This window comes from Mytilus trossulus, chromosome 4, assembly GCF_036588685.1.
Source record: "Mytilus trossulus isolate FHL-02 chromosome 4, PNRI_Mtr1.1.1.hap1, whole genome shotgun sequence".
NCBI classification, from domain to species: domain Eukaryota; kingdom Metazoa; phylum Mollusca; class Bivalvia; order Mytilida; family Mytilidae; genus Mytilus; species Mytilus trossulus.
In genome coordinates, this window is record NC_086376.1 from 43,396,209 (window position 1) to 43,419,760 (window position 23,552).

The following is a 23,552-nucleotide window of genomic DNA, read 5'->3' on the forward strand; positions in this document are numbered from 1 at the left end:
ACAGCCATTCATTAGACCGAGAAAATTTATCTGAAGAACAACATAAAGACCCTGAGGTTCTTCAGCTCAGCCAGAGAGCTCAACCACAGGAGGAAGCAGACAAAGTGGCCGAATGCTATTACCATCAGGACGGCATTTTAATGAGAAAGTGGAGGCCTCCTGATGCTACCCCAGAGGAGGAATGGAGAGTGGTGTACCAAGTGGTGGTGCCTAAAGTTTATAGGCAAGAAATTATTGGTCTTGCCCATGACACCCCCTTGGCTGGACACTTAGGTATAAGGAAGACTTGCCTAAAAATATTGCAACATTTCTACTGGCCCAGACTTAGAAACGATGTTACAGAATACTGCAAATCATGCCATATATGCCAGGTTGTTGGTAAGCCTAACCAGAAAATACCACCAGCACCTCTTCTGCCTATTCCAGCCTTTGACGAACCTTTCAGCAGAGTTCTAATTGACTGCGTTGGACCTTTACCAAAGACCAAGACTGGAAATGCATATTTATTGACAATCATGTGTACATCTACTCGCTTTCCTGAAGCTATTCCGCTCAGAAATATCAAGACAACTACTATCGTCAAAGCTTTGATCAAATTTTTCACATTAGTAGGACTTCCTAAGTCTATACAGTCCGACCAGGGATCAAATTTCATGTCAGGTTTATTTCAGCAAGTCGTATACCAGTTAGGGATTGCTCAATACAGATCAAGTGCTTATCATCCAGAATCTCAAGGTGCCTTAGAACGTTTTCATCAAACATTGAAGAACATGATTAGAACTTTTTGTCTTCAATTTGACAGAGACTGGGATGATGGAGTTCACTTTCTACTTTTTGCAGTCCGAGAGGCTGTTCAAGAATCCCTTGGATTTAGTCCCTTTGAGTTGGTATTTGGTCATACTGTAAGGGGACCGTTAAAATTGATTAAGGAAAAGTGGCTTACTGAACATACTGACTTGAATCTTTTAGACTATGTATCTAGATTTAAAGAAAAATTGTTTACTGCTTGTCAAATTGCTCAGAAAAACTTAAAAAATGTACAGAACAAGATGAAAATATGGTATGATAAAGATGCCAGGGACAGAGTTTTTGAGCCTGGTGATAAGGTACTTGTATTTTTGCCAGTCCCTGGACATCCTTTACAGGCTAAATATTGTGGTCCTTATACAATAGAGAGTAAAATTAATGATTTGAATTATATTGTAAAAACTCCAGGTCGGCGCAAACAAAATAGAGTGTGTCATATTAATATGTTAAAACCATATTTTGAGCGTACTAATGTACTATGTGATAGTAAACCAGTTGCCACTTTAGGCATGGTTAAATGTGAGAACAATCATGACAAACCAGATGTAATTGAACCAACTTTTAGTTGTAAAACTATGGAAGAGACAGTTAGATTGAAAAATTCAGAAATTTTGTCAAATTTAGATTCAAAACTTGCACATCTGTCTTTTGATCGTAGAGAAGAAATAAAAACTTTGGTATTTTCTTTCAAAAATCTTTTTCCAGATGTGCCTAACAAAACAACTGCTGTTTGTCATGATGTTGATGTAGGAGATGCTTCTCCAATTAAGCAACATCCTTACCGGCTCAATCCACTCAAACTTGAAGTTATGAGAAAGGAAATTAAATATATGCTTGACAATGATATTATTGAGCCGAGTAACAGTGAATGGAGCTCTCCTTGTCTCCTTGTGCCAAAACCAGATAAAACCTTTCGTTTCGTGACTGATTTCAGAAAAGTAAATTCAGTCTCAAAATCTGATTCCTATCCGATTCCAAGGATAGACGATTGTATTGACAATATTGGTCAAGCAAAATTTGTGAGCAAATTTGATTTATTGAAAGGTTATTGGCAAGTTCCATTGACACAGAGAGCTCGTGAAATATCAGCTTTTGTTACACCAGATGGCTTATTTCAATATACTGTAATGCCGTTTGGCATGAAAAGTGCTCCAGCTACATTTCAAAGAATGATCAATAATGTTATAAAAGATTTAGACTGTTGTTATGCTTATATTGATGATCTAATTGTATGTAGTGATAGCTGGGAACAGCATTTAACACATTTGTATGATACTTTTGATAGATTGTCAAAATCAAATTTGACTGTTAATCTTGGTAAAAGTGAATTTTGTCAGGCCACTGTTGATTATTTAGGGCATACAGTTGGCCAAGGTCAAGTAAAACCTATTATGGCTAAAGTGGAAGCTATTTCCAAATTTCCATCTCCTACAAATAGAAAACAACTTATGAGATATTTAGGCATGATTGGATTTTACAGGAAATTTTGTTCAAATTTTGCTACTGTTGTTCAACCATTGACTCATCTTTTACGAAAAGACTCTAAATTTATCTGGAGTGAAAATTGTCAAAACGCTTTTGAAAATAGCAAATCACTTTTAATTAATAGTCCAGTTCTGATTACTCCAGACTTTGAAAAACAATTTAAACTTGCCGTTGATGCAAGCGATGTAGGAATAGGAGCTGTTTTATATCAAGAGACAGATGATAATGTTGAAAAACCTATATCATATTTTTCTAAGAAATTAGATAAACATCAGAAAAATTATTCAACTATTGAAAAAGAGTGTTTTGCAATGTTGTCAGCACTTCAACATTTTGATGTATATTTGAATCCCACTGTATATCCTATTCTTGTTTATACTGATCATAATCCTCTCACCTTCATGCATAAAATGAGAAACAAGAATCAGAGGTTGACTAGGTGGAGTTTATTGTTACAGGAATATGATGTAATTGTAAAACATATTAAGGGTAAAGATAATGTAATAGCTGATGCTTTATCTAGAGCTTATTAAATCACTTTGTATATATTATGTATTTTTGTTCATATTATTCATGATAAGTTTTTGTTACACTAAAACTTCTTTTAAGGGGGGAGGTGTTATGATATTGTAATGATTATGTTTATTTATGTTGGCCTAATTTGTGTTGAATGGCCTGATAGTTGTTTACCAAATAATTATATAACTGTGCAGTTTAGGAATCACTGGAACAATCACAGAATGATTGGAACTTTCTAGAATGATCCTTATAAAAGATGCGTAATTTAAACTTCTACGTTATTCCAGAAACTTCCGTTGTCACTTTCCGGGATTTTCCACAATGTTCCATTATAGAGTGTTCTAGAACTTTCCATGACAACACTATATATACAGACACTAAAGTTAAACTCTCATAATTAAACTTGGACATAGACATTGATAGACATTAGTATTCACAGCATTTGGATTGACACTTTTATTCTACAAACAACATCATACTGGATTGTGACATTAGTAGTGAACGTAATATTCAAATTGGATTCCGAAAGATTTCCGGATACAGATAAAGATAACAGATTGGACTCATATTTTGACAGTTAAGTTAACAGTAATATTTGTGTAATACCTTTTGTAAACTTTTGTATATTAAATATTGTTAAATTTTACTATTGATTTGTGTCTTTTGTTGGCTACAATTTAAAGGCGATTTCTGGCCGTAACAATGTTCTAAGTATTTAAAGAGAAAAACGCAAACCGGAAGTCTAATCTGACTTACAATTTCGTCCAATGTCGGAAACATATCCGGACGCCTTTTTTTCGTTTTTCTCCCAAACTAACTCATTCTGAATAATCATATGGAAGGATGATAAATGCGATTATGCACTATACCTATAGGACACAGAGGCATGATGATTAATTTATTGTGGAAAACAGAGAGGCGACACACAAAATGAGGTTTTCTCGTTTAATAGTATAGATTTGACCAACTTATTAGTATTTTTTCCTATATTTTCCTTTTTAACATTTTTTTACATTGAATTTACATTAATAGTAACCTCACCATTTCTCATCTTCATTTCCTTCAATTTGATTGTCTTCATCTGATGTATCATTTTTAACTGTATTTCTCTGCATCTCAATCACTGTATCAGTTTGTTTTCGTATAGAAGCACTCCTTGTGTTTTTCTGTAAATCCTGTGAGCAATGATGATCTTGATGTGTTGATAACTGATCTATTTCCTGCGGTCTTGTTGTTTTCTGGTTTTGTTTTTGTTCCCTCTTTCTTTCTATTTCTTTTTCCTGTTTTTGTTTTTGTTCCCTCTTTCTTTCTATTTCTTTTTCCTCTTCTTTTCTCTCTTTTTCTTTTTCCTCTTCTTTTCTTTTTTTTTCGTTTTCCTCTTCTTTTCTTTGTTTTTCTTTCTATTATTAATATAAACAAACTGGATTCATTATAAAAAAATGTTTTTGCCTTCAAAAGAAACGTTATTTTTTTTTTATTTGTAACTGTACTGAAATATGATGTTATCATCAAAATATTTAAATTTCTTTTGATTCTGAAATATCGTTATCACATGGACTACTTCTATAGAGTCGAATTTTCAGTATAGTACAATTGAAAACATGCTACACATGTCAGAACAATTTGAATTTAAAATAAGCAGTGCATCAATGTGACATGGCATACGGCCAACTTGTCTGTGTTTTACTCCTATGTGTCAAGACATCTCTTTTCGTAAGGAGTATCTCAAAAGATGTCAATTGTATTTGATAAATTACTACTAGAGATGTCGAAAGATCTGAAATTTAATACTCAGATACTTGGTCATGATACTCGAGTACTCGTGAGTACTCGGATTAATTTTAAACGTCTATTAAAAGTATGGACTTTAAGTGGAATGCAGTGATTTGTTGTTACCTTTCATAAAAATATTTACGAAAGATAAACATTCTACAAATATAGATTTTTCGTGTCCATTAAAAAATGAATAACCGATAATTTCAATTATTGTTTGTGTACGTGTTCATAGACTAAACTCCAATAAAATCAAAATTATTTGCATATTCAGTCCGACAAAGTAGACAATACATGTATCATCTGTCCTGAGGAGTTGGTATTTTTTATAATACGACTTGTCCCTTAATTAGTCAACAACAATATTTGACTTCAAATTACTTGTGCTTTTTCGTGTTGCACAGTCTTAAATTTCTGTTTTTTGTTGTTGTTTTTTTTGTACTTTCGTTTGTCTGATCGTTTTTTCAAGCCTTGACATTGTCAGTTTATTTTCGACTTTTTTTTTTGCATCATGTTGCCCTTGCTTGTACTTTCGCCTATCTTTAAATTGTAAATGAAACAATTATTTAGTTAAGTTTCAAATACAGAGTAATTGAATTAATTTAAATGTACCTCTCATACCCATCACGTTTACATATAAGTCATGATTAACAAACAAAAGTAAGTTTTTACGGCTTGTGATGAGTTTAATTTTTTTTATTCTTAAAAGTGTTGGTCCGTGTACAAACACCGTTAAAAATTTCTTTAATGAGTTGTTTAGGGTTCACCACAGGTTACTATGATTTTGTTGTTGTTGACCTTCTATTTTGTTACAAGTAGTGCACATGAAAACATTCCATTGGAATGAAAGAAAGTTGCTGGTACTACTATTATAAATAGTATCCTCAAGATAAACATATTCAGGTTGTTAATTGATTTTATTTAGTAAGGGGATATTTCATCAGAACTGAAGTGAATGGAAATGTGGAGATAAATATCTTAAGATGTATAACAGACAAACGAGTATCCACGTAATAAAACTGTACTCGAGCACTCGGCCTTCCGAGCGAGTACCCGAGTACTCATAGCCATCCCCAATTAATTCAGCATTTATACTGTTTGTTAGTTGGAAGTTTTTTTTTAATACAGATTCTAGTGTATTTTCGGATTTGAAAACTGTTTGAAATAGTTCGACAAACATGGTATGCAAATTTTATTTTGTTCAATTATCAATTTCCGCCAAAAATTCTAGTTTACAAATAAATCATGAAATGATTCAATGCTTACAGCAAATTAACAAATTTCGACAAAATTTCATAGCAAACGAAGGACATAAACATGCATCCTTTAAACAATTTTTAAAAACAAAAGATTTCAGTCTGAATACTAGATAAAAATATCAGGAAATTTGTTTAAGGACAAAATTTCCCTTAGCTCAAATGGGAAAGACGGAAATACAGAAGGACAATAAACGGACGATCAAGGGTAAAACTTAGTGCCCTAGTTGCTTACGACCGGGCTTACAAAAAGGAAAAATAAATCATTATTCTATGCACTACGGTACTAAGTCGAAACGGGGATACAAACAAAACATGACAAAACATATTAGAATCCTTCCAACAATCGGGGACAACAATCAGGTGCCCTGCAACGATAATCACCTGTTCTAATTGTTGACCTTGTAGTTGCAAAGAGTGAACTACAATGAGAAGCTTTATTCACATAGCGTGATCGTTGTCTGAAGATGTTGAAATCTAAGTTTATTATCATTTACAGTTTATACGACGAACTAAGGTATGTATTCATCCAAATTCATGTATGGTATGATGTTTAATTTCTTGTATAGGCCAATAAACTCATCATAGATACCAGGACTAAATTTTGTATATACTCTAGACGCGCATTTCGTCTACAAAAGACTCATCAGTGACGCTCGAATAAAAAAAAGTTACAAAGGCCAAATAAAGTACGAAGTTGAAGAGCATTGGGGACCAACATTCCTAAACGTTTTGCTAAAGTAATCTATGCCTGAGGTAGAAAAGCCTTAGTATTTTAAAAAATCAAAATTTTGTAAACTTAACCATATCAATGATAATTCATGTCAGCACAAAAAGTGCTGACTAAGGTTGGATATTGTGTAACTGGTAATGGCTTATTGAATTGGTTTGAATACTGTTCATTTGACATATGTCTTATTTGTAAGTAAGGTCGACTTAGTTTCCATTTTCCATGGATAAAGTAATTGTGTTAGTTCCAAATGGATTGTGAAAATAATTGAGTTTTGGTTCTCGTATGATATAATCGTCAGAATTTCAAGAATACCTTTGATTATATAGACGTGATAAAATACGCCTTTTCGTGGCGTTGATCCATTAATGCGACGTACAGTTCGTTGTGTCCTGGTAAATGTCCGTTGTTATTCTGCGGTTTACATGTTGTTATGTCGATTTTAATATTTATGTACTTCATGTACTTCTCTGTGCTTTTTTTTTTTTTTTTTTTTTTTAACACTTGAATATAAATTTATTGCACTAAAGCTGTGCTTAATATTCTTGGGTTTGGTTTAATTGTATTCTTTAAATATGATGTTGTTATTTCAGCGGTATTTATACAGATTGCCATATACACAGGAAGTTTTGCTGTATATAGCTAGCCATAAAATCAAGTTCAATCCACTATCTTTCCTTAAAATTCCTAGACAAAGTCAGCAATATGGCAATTTTATCGAATAGCCAGTTGTAAGTTCTCATTAGTATGTTGGAGTTTGTTTGTTTATGGAGCAGTTCAGTGTTTCATTTTCTCCTATGGTTTTCTCTTATAGTTGATGTTATTCCATTGTCTTTTCAGTTTTATTTTCTCAAATATGTTCAAATTCATTGATGACTTTTTAACATTGGTATACTACTGTTAACTTTATTTCTGACGGATATTTCTCTTGAGATTTTTTATCAAACCATAGAACAGATTTAAAATCACCAACCTTGAAAATAGCATATGAAATTCATTTGGAAAATAAAAAAAAGACTGATACTTGTTTTTCAATTTGCTGTTTAGATAACGTCATTTTACTGATAGATAGTTGCGTCTCAGTATGAACTTACCTGTAACAATGCTTTTCTTTTCTGCATTACGTTTTTAAAGACATGTCCTTTCATAAACACCTAGATAGACACAATTATCAATTATTTTTTTTTATTTTCATTATGATAATGATGATATTTCAAGTTTCTTGTCTTTGTTAATACGTTCTTCTCAATTGAAAATCGTCTATGTATGTTGTCTTGATGTTTTAATGACAGAAATAAAAACAGATCATTACTTACAATGATTATTAAAAAAAGGAACAGTTTCGTTGGCTTTGTATCTCATTGAGTATACTTCATCAAACCAATTAAATAGTTGTAATAGCAATAAAAACATTGATGTTGAAACATCATTCATATGCTAACAAAATCTGACAAATGATTTTTTGATTGATTACAAAATTGATATAGAGAATAATACATGGCAAAATCAGTATCACATGTGGTATCATCCCGAGATACCAATATCAGCCTGAAGGTTTTAGTGTCGCAGCATGTTATTAGTTGGGGATGATATGGCATATAATACAGATTTTGCCATGTTTTATACGCTTTATATTATATTCAAATAGGAGAGTATAATTATCTTGCATACTTTCTGATCCAAAGCAGATTTATTTTAATTGCTTTATTTTAACAGCTTTATCTTAGGAACTGCTTAATTACTAATTTTGGTTGTACTGAATGAAACACATTCTGAATAAAACCTTTAAGCTAAACATAAACAAAACAAAACCAACAATTTAATAACAAGTATACTGTAATAGAAAAAAAGGGACTGTGGAGTAAAATGTGCACTTTTGTATATCAAAATTTAGATTAACCCTTTTCCTGCCCCGTAGTTTTTTTTATGATTTTCTTTCGTGTGTCTGAAAATATGCAAGCTCGACGTCTGTGACGACACATGTCAATAATCTCGTAATATTCGTTCCATTTCAGACCAATTGTAGAAACTGTCCCTCTAATTTTAAACTATTTTCATATGTCCGAGAAGGGATGGGATAAAGGTTTGACATGCGATAAAGGGATTTGAAAAAGGGAAGACATGCGATTAAGAGATGTGATAAGGGTCTGCAACAAAGTTGAGTGATACGGATTAAAAAAACTAATGTATTTACTAATAAAGGAGTAGGTCTAGTAAGGGCCTATTTTGGCCTCAAATTTCAGGTTCATCTGATAAAAGAATGTGGACAGTTTTTAAACACTTAAGTGTCTATTTTAGTTGATTCAATTAGTATATATGAAAGATTTTAACTGATAAACTCATTAAAAATGATCCGATTCAAGCTTAAATATGAAAAATCTATCAAATACATGCATGAATCTGATGTACAGTAGTTGTCGTTTGTTTATGTAAAATATACGTGTTTCTCGTTTCTCGTTTTGTTTATATAGATTAGACCGTTGGTTTTCCCGTTTGAATGGTTTTACACTAGTAATTTTGGGGCCCTTTATAGCTTGTTGTTCGGTGTGAGCCAAGGCTCCGTGTTGAAGGCCGTACTTTAACCTATAATGGTTTAATTTTTAAATTGTTATTTGGATGGAGAGTTGTCTCATTGGCACTCACACCACATTTTCCTATATCTATGACAAAAAATGTCACTTTTCAGATGGTGTTTGTCAAAAATGAAAGTGGTCGCATCCGCGTTAATCCTCAATCTTTAGATATGTTATGTATTACTATCAAATACAACTTACATTTCGATATTAAGAATGATAAACAAATTCGGCCACTTTCATTTGAGATGGAAACCGTCTAAAATCTTACTTAAATTCTAAAATTTTGTGAAGATTTCAGTAATTTAGCATAACTTAATGATGCTAGTACCCGATATATGTGCATTGTATTGTCAAAAAAAAAAACCAGCCAATATTTAAGTAGCAGAAGCATTATAATTTCCAATAAATAACTAAAAGTATACATTTTAACAATTTTGTAAAACTGACATATTTTGGAGCCAAAAAGGGGTCTTACTAGACCTACTCCTTTATGATAAATTTCGTGATCATATATATTTTGGCAATAAGTTAAAAAAAAACAACATCAGAAGGTATGCATTGTAATGATTCCTTGTTCACCTCATACTGTAAACTTACCTTTGTTTTGCCTATTTTGTAAGAGACTTCATCAAAAATATTACAAGTCTGAAATATGCGGTCTATTGTTTGATCATTTTCACTATTTGGCTCAAGAAATACTTGACACCTACAATGCCAAATCAAATCATATTTATTTGGGTTGTATTTCAATAGTACGTATAATACCGGAAATTTCGAAAATATCTTTATAAAATAGTTGTTTTCGCGCGCTTCTATAGATTAACCTTACTTAGACATTCTCAAAGTAAAATCTTAAAGCCAAAGATGTATAAGTTTATCAACACTTAAAGAGCTTTATGACAAAAATGCACATAGCAATTATAGCCTTATCAATCTCAATTAAACTTTGCCAGAGAAAGCTAGTTTCTTTATACTTTATAAATTTGTAAACATACAAATAAGAAAGTTATGTTAAAATCACATTTGTTCCAACGCGTTGGAGGTAATGACACCGTATGTAAATATACCGGCGGTAATGATACCCTCGAACATAGTAGGGTTGGCCACCTTATCAATTGTATCTATTCGAAACGGTTGTTCAAATGAAAGATAAACCCCAGAAGGAAAACTTCAGGACTTGCAAGTAAATAATTCATCATCAATGTTTTCCTATCCTGACAAAATTGAACCATATTGGCCGCTAAGAGCGAAGTATTATTTCACTATTTCCCTTTCATTTATGATTGAGCAAAAACAAATTATATATCGGATAGCTAGTGCCACTTTAATGACTCAGAACGAATGACTTTATATCTATTCAAGTGTTTGAGGTATTGTTACTTTAAAACGAGCAATCATATGCAAAACATTCAATTGCAGAAAGGACATGGATTGTAAGAATTGACGAAAATTAACATAAGTATTGATGGTATTTAAGTTTTCTTTTTTAATCAAGAGGAACGTACGTTGTCATAAAAGTTTCAATTGACTCTCTGCTCGGATATCCCTCACTTCTTATTCTAAAAATGTCGTCCATTCCAACACTTTTCATTTGCTCTAATACAACCTTCTCATCGAAACATCCAGCCTGTTGGTTGTCATTTGATTTAATGCAGCTGTAAATTCGATACATATAAACAATATAATGTAAATTATTGCAATTGATCAATTGCATTGCTGATGATGAATAAAAGACTTTCTCTATTTAATTTTGAGTACATTTCAACTTAGAGGAGTTTTTGTTTAATACTTATTGTACATATATACTTTCAGTACTGCTGTTTAACAAAATGTTGAAGAAAAGCAACATTTGATTTTAAAAGAAATGATATGAGAGTCACTGATGAGTCTTATGTAGACGAAACGCGCGTCTGGCGTACTTAATTATAATCCTGGTACCTTTGATAACTATTGACAAGTATTGGTCAAGGTATGGTCTTCAACACGGAGCCTTGGCTCATATTTTTTTTAATATTGGTATGCATAAAATGTGTATAGCTATTATGCTCATGTGACAATACTGAAACGAATCATAAAGTAGTTTTCCTTTAGTTTTTACTTTTATAATTGTGACTTGGAAGGCGAGTTGTGTCATTGGCACTCATACCACATCTTCCTATATCCAATTAGGTGCAATCAATCTAATTAAAATTAAATTTCTCACCGCTCATGTTTAATACTTGGTCGGTGCAATATAAAACAAAGGCAAAACATACTCATCACCCGGGGAGAACCACCGAAGACCATTAGCAAGAACACTGATAATTAAGATAGAAGCCGAGTGCACCTGCTACATGTACGTGATGATCGCAGCATTTTTTTCCGCTTTCGTACTGAGTATTTTGTTTTTACGAAATATACATTTTTGTTTGTCTATTAGTTCTCTTTGATATAATTTAAGCGCTATTACATTAGTTTGCTCAGATGATAATTTGCCTCTCTATACGTATAATTTTGTAAACAGAATCTTAAAATAATTTCTTAAAATAAATGCTTCTGTATGTATGAGAATCACATGGTTCTATATACAAAGGAGCAAATGTGTTTCTATAAAAAAAAAAAAAAAAAAAAAAAAAAATACTGTACCAGACAAAGAGTGGCTCCCCATCTTCTAAAATTTCCACGAGACAGTCCACGGATTTCTAAATAAATAAATAAATATATAACAGACTCTATTTCTTTAAGTTTCATTAATATTCAAATTGGCACTTCATTTCCAATATTTCAATATTTGTTATATTTTAAAAGAGATTCGTTAAATAGTATCAATAATAAACCAATTAAATAAGTATTCCAAGAATATTCGTGCAGTTAGAAGAAAGTAAAGAAAATATTATCAACCAAAAATGGTTAAATCTCTATTTATTTCCATAAAATCATCCTTACTCTGAATTGGATGGCTTCACTGTTCAATGGTCTTTCATTTTTCACAGATTTGTTTTGGTCTGGTTTGTCTCTGTAATTTTATCAATATAGTTTAAGTGTTTGTATTGAAAAAAATATATTTTAACTTATTTTAAATCTTGAGAAATCTTCTGCCTATTTTCAATGCTTATTTCTCCAAAAATGAATATAAAAAAGCTAAACCTTTGAAGCTTACACAGCCAATTTGGCATAGGTACTATGTCTATACGAAAAATCTGTAGTACTGGAAATCTACTTTTCATATTCAGTACTATTTTGTTACTCTAAAAGTATTGTAATATTTAGGTACCTGTATTTTACAGTACTTGATTTGTACTTTAAAATTTAAGTACTCCTTATGTTTGTTACAACGTTACATTTTAAGCATTTTGAAAGAATGTCTTCTTCAAATCTCTTAATATTATGATTTTTAAACATAGAATATTGTGATCGCTTTTTGTATTATGTCTGTATCAAATTTTAAGTACAAAATCAAGTACTGTAAAATACCGGTACACAAATAGTACAATAATTTTGAAGTAAAGAAATAGTACTACATATCAAAAGTAAATTTTCAGTACTACAGATTTTAAGTACAAAAATAGTACCTAGGCAAAATTGGCTTTGTACATATGTCTTTTCGGAAGTAGTCATCTTTGGGAATCATGGGTGTGGAAAGTTATTCGGTTTTGAATTGTTTAAGGCGGTTGATTTGAAAGATTCTTTTTGTCTCTCTCTCTACAAAACGAGTGATCAGCGTACACAATTTTAATGATTACGAGTTTAAGAATTAATATTTAAATGCTAAAAAGCTCATATAATTATGATATAATTCTTTAACTATAGCATACGATATAATATTTTCAACATAAGTCTGTTTTGTATATACGAAAATGCTAAAGTGTATGTCTCTTGGTTGAGTTTTTATTGATATACCTTATGGAAAAATCAGTTCATACCCACAAAGATAGATAACCATTTTTTATTGTCGAGTCTTTCCTTTTTGACATGGCATTTTTTTTTAAATTAACCTATTACTTGATTTCTTTCACTTGACCGGGCAGAGTTTAATCAGTTTGCTCATCATATACCAGGCCATCTATAGACAGGTGTTTTAGGATAAACTCATCAATGAAGTGTCCAGTTATGGTCATTGATCCCGGTGAAATATGTAATAATTGTATTTGCAAAATGTATAATGAGACACAGCCGTTATTTTTCTTGTATGGCAAAGTTTAAAACATGCTAAATTTGTCACATTTTGTAATGGGATCATGAAAGTAAAACTATAACGACATCAGTTGCAACGTATGATATGTAGTTACTCTATAACGTTTTATATATTTCTTTTTCTTTTTAAGTCTTTTAAGGGTAGGCGGTGCAAGGAGAAACGATGCAAATAAAATTATTCATACTTAAAGAAGAGAACAAAAGGGGCTTAATAATTGTTTTTAATTTATTTTTTATAAATTTAAACGTAAGCTTAGCCCAATCAGTTGAAGTCATATTGGTAATATGTATGTATAAGGAAATCTCACATAAATGGAACGTAAGAATTACTCGATTTTCTTTCAATATAAAGAATGAAATAGTTCTATGTGTTAAAATCTTAAACATGTTAAACACATGCGAAATGAAGGAAGTTGTAACTTGAACAAACTTACCGGTTAGACGAAATGGAGTCCCGTGAATTAAAATATTCACTAACAATGCAGTTGTTACTTCTTTCCGTAAGAATTTCTTTTATTTCTTGGGGGACAGTTCCTCTATTTTTTTCTAAAAATTCTCTAGCGTTATACTTCACCTATTTTAAAATATATATGTATATATCATCAGTCGATCAGATATAATTGTAATCTTTGTCTTATTTGATGCATTAGTATCAATTACATCTAAAGGCAAAGTGACCATAATAAAGAGTCTTTAAATTTTATTTTAATCATATTACAGTATGAAAAGTGTTTGTTAACACACTTATGATATAAAAAGGACGCTACTAGTTAAGTTTTTAACATACGAGCTATTGAATTAAATAGCACGATATGATGATAATCTAAAGCCTTTAATGAAAATTATAAAAAATATTCGATATTTTCTGTCTTATATGATTGATCAATTGTCGGAACGTTTATCTTTTGTCTGGATTTTATATCCATTATCCTATTTGACTTATCACTACAATCGATTTTAGTTATCTTGAAGTTAGCCAGACTAGAAAAAGATTTCGATATAAACATAGCTCGAATGTAACGAAAACCAAAAGGTTGACATACCAAGGAACTCAACTCTTTGCTTAGGTTGGTGAAGTTCAAAATATTCCAAATCTATATGGATGAGGAAGTGATATTCTGATCTGATATCGATATATATTTATATATATATATGTATATAGATTTGAACGTAGTTTTCAATTTAGACTCGTTTATATACATTATGTATATGCAGTTGACTCTCGTAGTCTTGTTCTCAGTTGACTTGAAATTTCGGGTGAGTGAAAGGTTTTTCGTGGTCTCATTACATAAACACATAATTTTATGTATTTACACTCATTTGTAATTATGAGTTAACCGAGTTCAAGACAACCAGAATCAACTGTTTTTATATCATTGAACCTTTACTGTCCTATTTCTATGAATATAGCTTTAATAAATTTGATAACGAACGATGTTATCACAAATACATACCGGCCCAGCATAATGAACAATGGTAAATGACTCAGTACCCCCACGCTGGAAAGCATCAACTTTCTTTGATTCGGTAAATTCTTTATTGTATTCGGTGACAAGCCTAGCTCCATCAGAACTAGAAACTAATGTTTGATCATCAAAAATAGAGAGTATTCCTGGTTTCTAAAATGAAAAAAAATATACAGACCTGTTACGTTTTAATTATTTCTTAGTGTTTTTTTGTTATTCTACAGTAAGTATTTTCATCTTGATTTTTGTTTATAATGGGAACAATATGTATTTCTAACTATACTTTGACAATCTAATACACTAGATGTACTTCTAGAAATGTTCCAAATAGCAACAGAAGTTAATTATATGTTCTACATAGGAGTGGCAAAACAAACATGTTAAACTTGCAATGTTGTAAATACAAACCTTTAAATTCTTTGCAAAACAAATGCTTTTTGTAAAAGTTAGATATTAGCATTAAAAGAGTCTACATTTTTATTTCTTGCTTCAATGTTGAAAGAAACAACAATCTGGTTTAAACTAATGCATACTTCAGGAAAGTATATTTCCATTACTGACAACGAACATTAAATTGCAACTTTTACAGGATTATAAGAAACAATTATACCTATCGCATAATAGGTATGCCTTCATTTGAAATAATGACAAATTTGTATAATAGTTTTTGAAAAAGCTACAAATAACGCCAGAATAAATTGTAGGTATCACACTCTTTATTAGAAAGACAAAGGATGTTGTTTCTTTGTCTAATACGTTATCCTATTTATTTGTATTGTAGTCCTGTAATATGTTGTCATTGCAATGTTATATTTAACATTGCCATTAAAGTGCGAGGTTTGGCATGCCACAAAACCAGGTTCAACCCACCATTTTTATCTTTAGAAATGTCCTGTACCAAGTCAGGAGCATGGCCATTGTTATTTCATAGTTCATTTCTGTGTGTGTAACATTTTAACGTTGTGTTTCTGTTGTGTCGTTTGTTTTTTCTTATATTTGAGTGTGAATTCAAACTACTATAAGACGTGTCATGGTACTTTTCTATCCCAAGTTACATTTGTTATTCTCATCGGATTTTGTCTATGCTTAGTCCTTTTCTGTGTGTGTTACATTTTCATGTTGTGTCGTTGTTCTCTTCTTATATTTAATGCGTTTCAGTTTTAGTTTGTTACCCTAATTTTGTTTTTTGTCCATAGATTTACGAGTTTTGAACAGCGGTATACTACTGTTGCCTTTATTTGGATGGGTACTGATTGATATTTTAGTCTTTCAGTAATTACAAGTATTCTCAGATCTGTATTTTGCAACTTTTTGTTGTTACGGATTTATAAAAGCCTGTTGGTCCGGTACGTGATTTTTTGCTTTGTATCGAATTAAATAAAGGCAACAGTAGTATACCGCTGTTAAAAACTCATAAATCCATGGACAAAAAACAAAATCGGGGTAACAAACCAAAACCGAGCGAAACGCATTAAATATAAGAGGAGAACAACGACACATCACCGAAACGCAACACACACAGTAACGGACCAATCATCAGACAAAACACCACGAGAATAACAAATATAACATGAAAACCAAATACATGAATTTGGGATAGACAAGTACCGTGCCACGTCTTATCTCAATATCTCAAAAATTAGAGGAAACACAAACGACTCAACGTTAAAATGCAACACACAGAGAAACGAACAATAATATAACAATGACCATCTTCCTGACTTGGTACAGGACACTTTTAAAGGGGAATAAAAGTGGTGGGTTGAACCTGGTTTTATGGCATGCCAAACCTCGCACTTTAATGGCAAAGTTAAATATAACATTAAAATGACAACATAATATTACAGGACTACAATACAAATAAATAGGAGAACAATGAGATAAGCAATTTTTAATTGATTTTTATAGGTTGTTATTATAAATGTCATGATGAAAGACCACTATTCCAGGTGAAGGTTTATTGTTTTGTTATATAAATAAGTCCATTAGTTTTCTCAACTGAATTATATTATTATTGCATTCTTTTAATGCGTTAGTCAACCAGACGGCGAGGTTCTCTTATTGTTGAAGGTCACAAGCATACTTGCATATTTGAAACCAATCTCTGGCAATATCGTCTTAGATTTTTTTCAAAGTTATGGTGAAGATATATCATTTAACATAATGAAATATTAGATTATTAAAGCTGTGTGATAACTGTATAGCGAGTTGATAAGTACACAAAATAAATAATTAAGCGAATATTACTTTAAAGATAAGATCAATAACTGGTTTTTTATCATGGAAGGTATTTGCTGGCATATGTATCTCTTCGTTGACATACTCTTTGTTTTCTAAGATAAATATCTGCTCTTGGAGATAGCGATGCATTTTTTCATTTGTGATGTTAATAAATAACTGCTCTAAGCTGTTGTTTTCTATCAGTCTCTCAAATCCACTAATGTCGAGGATTCGTAATAGCTGTCTGTAAAAAAAGAATGTATTACCGCCACCATTGGTAATGGAGGTCTGGACAGCGTTTACAAATAAGAGTTTTAGACCTTTATTAGTAATGATAATATTTAGTTTCGGAAATAAATAATGGCAGTTTTACGAAATTATAGCTAAATAAAAATTATAAAGGTGAAGTTTTCAATTTACAAAAAGAATGTTCATCCCCTAAAACACTTTATTGTTGTTAATATTTAAATAAAGGAATACCTCCAATGATTCCCTTGTTTATTTGATGTATTGTTACTGTTTAAAATCTTCAATACATTGCCTTAACAATACAATCTTTCACATCAGCAGATTGAATCTGGTTTAACGGTTTCCTAGTGATCTGACCTATTGAATAAAGTTTATTTACTGTCATTTACAAATACTTTGTCTAATATATACCTGTCACCAATAAAATTGGTTTTTTCTTTGATGCTCTCGTTTATTTGATCGATAATAGCATTGAACACACATAAATACAAAGCTTTCACAATAGAATCTCTCACATCAGCAGCTTGTATCTCACTAAGTCGTCTTGGGGTCTTTTCACCTATTGATATGTACAGTTACAAAAACGTATCATTATGCATTGCCTTTAGAAGTTAATGACACTAAATTTATATAAATACTATCAATTTTCGACAGAAGTCCAAATATGTGGTAAAAATTAAATAAACGTTTTACAATATAATTTATAGTGGAAACAGGAAATATGTCGAACATAAAACAACTTGACGAAAGAGCAGAAAACAGCGCAAGGCAATAAATGGGTCTCAAACTCATTGACAAAATCCCACACCCAGCGCCGGGCTATAACTGATTCCTAACAAAAATGTGTACTATTTCAGCAAAATAAATGTTCTTATTCTTTTTCTTTCTTTTTTGTTTTGATTTGTCAATGATTTTAACTTTCATATAATTACTATTCTTTTTAATGTTTCAATAAAATGAGAAGTTTATATTTACAATACCTCGAAAACATATAGGAGGTCCTGTTGTAAATATGTCCTTAATTTCTGATACGACATTTTCGTCCGCAGCATCCAACCCTAGTAACGGGATTGCTAGAAATATAAGTGAACACATAATAATTGTCTGAATTAAAAGCAATTACCAAAAACTGTTTCTTACTTCTGATCATAAATTCTGAACGTTTCCACATATAAGATCGCTTAGTCTTCTATATTTCAATATAAAAGTAAGATATTATAAGAATACCAATTACAAATCCCAATTTTTTCAAAATCGTACTTGAATGAAGGAACTCAACAAGTACACATTGGTAATGCTCATTCTCAAAAACTTTATATCACGTATGGTGTCAGCCCCCAAAGCTCCATATTAGGACCCCTTCTGTTTATATTGTACATAAACGACCTACCTATCTATATGAAAAATTGTTGCACTGACTTATATGCTGATGATTCAACTTTACATTTTTTTCTGGTAATTGTAATCAAACTCTACAGTCAAAGGTACAAGAAGATTCAAATGGTGTTGAGGAATGGGTCAATGATAACAATGTCCATCAATAAAAGTAAAACGAAATATATGATTATTGGAACAAAGCAAAGTGCAATGCCACATTGCAATGAGAGTTGTTTAACTATTTTTAATAATCAAGTGATACATTCCTCCACATGTGAAAGTCTATTAGGCTTTAAAATTGACCCTTCCCTCACCACTGGGAAGATGCCACTGCTGGTGGAGATTTATTTCCCCGAGGGTTATCACCAGCCCAGTAGTCAGCACGTGTGTTGACTTGTGTTATCATTGATATGTCCAAAATTATAAATTAACTGTTAACAAAACTTTGATTTTTTGAAAAAAATTAAGGCTTTTCTACTTCAGGAATAGATTACCTTAGCTGTATTTGGCAAAACTTTTAGGAATTTTTGGTTCTCAATGCCCTTCAACTTCGTACTTTATTTGGCCTTTTATAACATTTTTGATTCGAGCGCCACTGATGAGTCTTTTGTAGACGAAACGCGCGTCTGACGTAAATATTAAATTTTATTCCTGGTATCTATGATAAGTTTATTCACATGGACAAACCAAATTGATGTGATCTAGACTGCAGAAAATTGTTCTATAATGTTTATATCTTGCCACTAATTGATTATTGTTGTATAGTGTAGAGTAGTTGTAGCAGTGAGGGTTTAAATAGAATATTAAAATTACAAAAGAGTGCTGCAAGATTAATACTAGAAACAGACCCTTTCAATCCTTCCGAGCCCTTTTTCAAACATTGGATGACAGTTCAACAGAGAATAAAATATCACAAATGATGCCCCATCATATCTTACTAACAAGTTTCATTATGTTTCAGACAGAAATCCATACCCCTTAAAAATGCTGTTCAAGGAAACCTCATACTCCCTATTTACCAAAAACAGAATTGTTAAAAAAATCTCTTATGCATTCTGGACCATTCTTGTGGAATAATTAGCCAATACCATTAAGAGTTTTAGACATATTGCAAATGTTAATTCTTTCAAATACAAAATAACAGATCATTCATTGAAATAAACCTGTATAAATAATATTGAAAACTGATTATGTCATCATGTTTATTTTTTCATAACATTTTATCCAGTTATATTTAACGTTATTATCATACTTGACTTTTTATACTGATGTATACAATCTTTATGTTTGCATTTTGTTTAATTTTCATGATGAGGGCTTTGGGGGAGATAAGTTATTTAGCTTACTGTGTAACCCTCTTATAATAAAGTATTGTTGTTGTTGTTGTTGTTACGGACCAAATTGCATAAATTTTAACGACTATAGGTCACCACACGATCTTCAACAGTGAGCAAAACTCTTATCGCATAGTAGATTATTAAGAGCCTGGAAATGACAAATGTAAGATAATTCCAAGAAAAAAAACAATGGGCTGATAACCACTGAGCTACTGGTGTATTGTTTTATCGTATATAAAATCAGTTGTTTCTTTTTGTTTGTGTTGCTTAGTCTTTTGTTCATTTTTTGTGTTGTATTATAATGGTTTTATTTTGCCTTTGAATAATCATGTTTTTTTTCCTTTTATGAGTTTTAATATCGCTTTGATATTTCATTTACTTTAGGGAATTTTCCCGTTATATTTATCATAATGGTTGTTGTAAAACAATTTATAAATGACACAACTCAAATATATCTGAGATACCAGAGATTATTTATTCTGCTAACCTCGTCGTAAGGATTTATCACCATCTTCACCATCTACAATTGTTACGCCATACGTGTTGTCATCCATTTCCTCAAACTTAATATTACCTAGATGTAAACATGCTGCTAAAATATCCAGGATCTCACGTATTTCCTAAATACAAAACAAGTCAATTTACTAATAAAATGAATATGAATGAAATAATTGATTTATAGTAGATTCTTAACGTCTAGTTGTTTATCTTTCTTGTATATTGACATGATTGAGGACTGGCATGATTCATAACCTACTTTTCATTAATTCTACAATGATAATTTGAAACCATTATGAAACCCATTTATCCCTAAGAGATTACCACAGATGTATTTGGGTATTATGTTTAGATATATTTAGGTCGTGTTGTTCTTCGCGCGTTTTAAAGTTTCTTGGCTTTCAAAGTTTAGAATATAGGTCCTTCCGTTGAATCTAGAAATTGCTTTGGATACATAACATGTAAAGAGTTATTCCATTTAACGATAAATCAACAAGATCAACTTGATTTGACAGGGAAAAGGCAGGAGATTAAAAATATCACAAGCTTGATGGGACAAATAGTTGGCCTTTTACGCATTTTCTTTTGAACCCTCAAACAGTCGGGACAATACCCCTAATGCGCCTTGAACTGAGGAACACAAAAGTCATGTGTAAACAAAAAATCTGTGTAGTGATATTTGACACATTTCTATGATAAACAAATGACTGAGCTGAACCATTAGTGTTAATTTAGAAAGTAGGGGAACACAGAATAAATGTGTAAAAACCATGGAGCTATTAAATGTGTTCAAAGTATTAAAATTTCAAAGAACTTATTGTGTTAAAAAAAAATATTTTACCATGAGGAGCCACATCGCAAAAGGATACTCGGGGTTTGCTAAATTACGGAAAAATGAATCACACTTCGTACCCCGAAAATTTAACCACATATGTAAAAATGTCTCAGCTTCGAAACAAGCCATCATACAAATACAAGTTTACGATATGGGCTGAGCAACAGAAGAAAACGTTACCATTACGGCCTATGGAGAAACAATTGCGCATATTGCCCCAGTTGATAACTGTGTTTTCTTTCATAGATAATACGATACATAATAGATGAACCCTTCAATTATGAAAGATACATACACGTTCATTACCTTCATGTTAATATATTCTATATTGAAATGGTATATATTAGATACAATTAAGAGTTTCATGTATAAAACCGTGTTGTTGGTTTTTTTTTTGGTTTTTATTTTACCTTACTGCAATAGAGATAATTTACTACTAGTATATTCAAACTCAATTATTTGGAATAGTGTGGATGTGGGTTTACAAATGTACACCTTACTGCAGTAGTGACAATTTTTTATTTACCGTTTCTTTAAAGTCGATTTCTCTTAAGATTTCACAGCCTTTAGAAAACCTTTCCCTATATTGCTGTTTTTCTTCTTTTTCCCAAAAGCTGGTAGCGTCGCTATGTCGATTACTTTTATCTCCAACCATAATTCTATAAAATCATGGCAAGACTTCGTAAGTAAGTGAGAAAAATGCAATCAATTTGTGTCAATATAGCTTTTTACGTTACAACATAACATGTGTAAATTATGCAAGATTAATTTTTTTAGGAACTTACATTATGCAAATTTTCAGAGAAGATGAGTTAGTTGATCTATGTTAAAATTACTTGATAACGAAAATATGCCAGGGGCCACTTTTGAAACAACTGAAGTACAAATGAATTGCATTTAAGATGAAAAACATTAAACTAAAACAATATCTATATTTGAATTAGATAGATTTAATGGAAAAGCGATGTATATTTAATGTATTATCAGATAAACTTCGTCATTGTCATTGATAATTTTAAAAAAAATCATGATCTTGTACCTGTATGTAGATGGTTGTTTTAAAGAATATTGATATTCCAACTCTTGCTCATCATATCCAGCAAAAAATGCATAGAATATGTGGAAATTCTTCTCACTGGGTTTATGTTGTACGACACGGGATTTCTCTACCATAAATGTTCTCACTGCTCCTACAATAGTTTCAATTGACAAATGCATCATAATCTTAAACTGAAATTATTCGTCAATTTTTCCTAATTAAGAAGCAGATTTTTTTTCTGAACTGTTTGCGTACTACTCTTATCACTAGCCAGTCAGCACTGATGTTGTGAGTTCGAACCCTGCTCATAGAAGTGAACTCGACTCTAATCTTAATTGACTTGGATTGTCAGTTTTTCAAAGGTCAGTGATTTTCTGCGGGCACTCCGGCGTCCTGCATCAATAGAAAATGGCCGCTACGAAATAGCCTACATGTATATGCGGTGATTAAAAGTGGCGTTAAAACACAAAAAATCAAATGAATTGCCAGCCAACGATTCGACGACATGTTTTTAGTTTGCAGTTACCTCAACGTGACCTTTATCGTAAACACCAGCTGATCGCATTTAGAAAAGTGCAAAAGGAAGACCCAACTTTGCAGACTGAGTAAACAAACGCAAACATCGATCCGTCAGCGAAAAAACTATTTCTATATTGTACATGTTTTACACGTGCTTATATGTACCTGAATATCCATGCTTCTTTGTTGATTGTTCACAAAGGTAACATTCGGTTTCTAAATACGATTACTAATTAGCTACTACATTTTCACAACACCACTGACCGAGTGAATTTTTTTTGGACGATTAAACGAAATGAATGCGTTATATATGTAAATATGGTACACAGAAGACTTAGTGTATGATATATACATGCATTGGTTCGAGAATAAGATTAGGTTTATGTTAAGCAGTCACTCGTTGCATATGACTTAAATCAATAAGGTCGTTGCTAATTTTTGAAATTATATATTTGTTTGAAATGGGAAACAGTTGTAAACCAGACTGATTTCAACAACATCATTTTGAACTGAAAATACAAATATTACTGCACAAAAGTTTGAGAAATTTAATAAAACGATCACCTCCAATTAGAATTCTGCCTTCATATGAAAGTTCTATCAATTTCACAAATCGGCTTGAATTGTTGTTCAGTGTTGTACTAGCATTGCCAAATAGTTCTATTAATGGATTGACCTAGATAAAAAAAAATG

At 31.5% G+C, this 23,552-nt stretch overlaps 1 protein-coding gene across 1 annotated transcript in view; it reads right to left on the reverse strand.

Moving 5' to 3' along the window:
- Positions 1–3,848: 3,848 nt before the first annotated feature.
- LOC134716631 (unconventional myosin-IXa-like) overlaps positions 3,849–23,552 on the reverse strand; it is a 41,047-nt gene continuing 21,343 nt past the window's right edge. Inside the window, exons 3-17 of the mRNA XM_063579641.1 lie at positions 23,424–23,535; positions 22,341–22,491; positions 21,828–21,960; positions 20,456–20,588; positions 18,235–18,327; positions 17,666–17,813; positions 17,033–17,249; positions 14,774–14,938; positions 13,754–13,893; positions 12,072–12,141; positions 11,772–11,827; positions 10,652–10,801; positions 9,744–9,852; positions 7,665–7,724; positions 3,849–3,986 (exon numbers count right to left, since the gene is read on the reverse strand). Of these exons, the coding sequence (XP_063435711.1) occupies positions 3,849–3,986; positions 7,665–7,724; positions 9,744–9,852; positions 10,652–10,801; positions 11,772–11,827; positions 12,072–12,141; positions 13,754–13,893; positions 14,774–14,938; positions 17,033–17,249; positions 17,666–17,813; positions 18,235–18,327; positions 20,456–20,588; positions 21,828–21,960; positions 22,341–22,491; positions 23,424–23,535 (1,875 nt within the window). The remainder of the gene's footprint in view (positions 3,987–7,664; positions 7,725–9,743; positions 9,853–10,651; positions 10,802–11,771; positions 11,828–12,071; positions 12,142–13,753; positions 13,894–14,773; positions 14,939–17,032; positions 17,250–17,665; positions 17,814–18,234; positions 18,328–20,455; positions 20,589–21,827; positions 21,961–22,340; positions 22,492–23,423; positions 23,536–23,552) is intronic.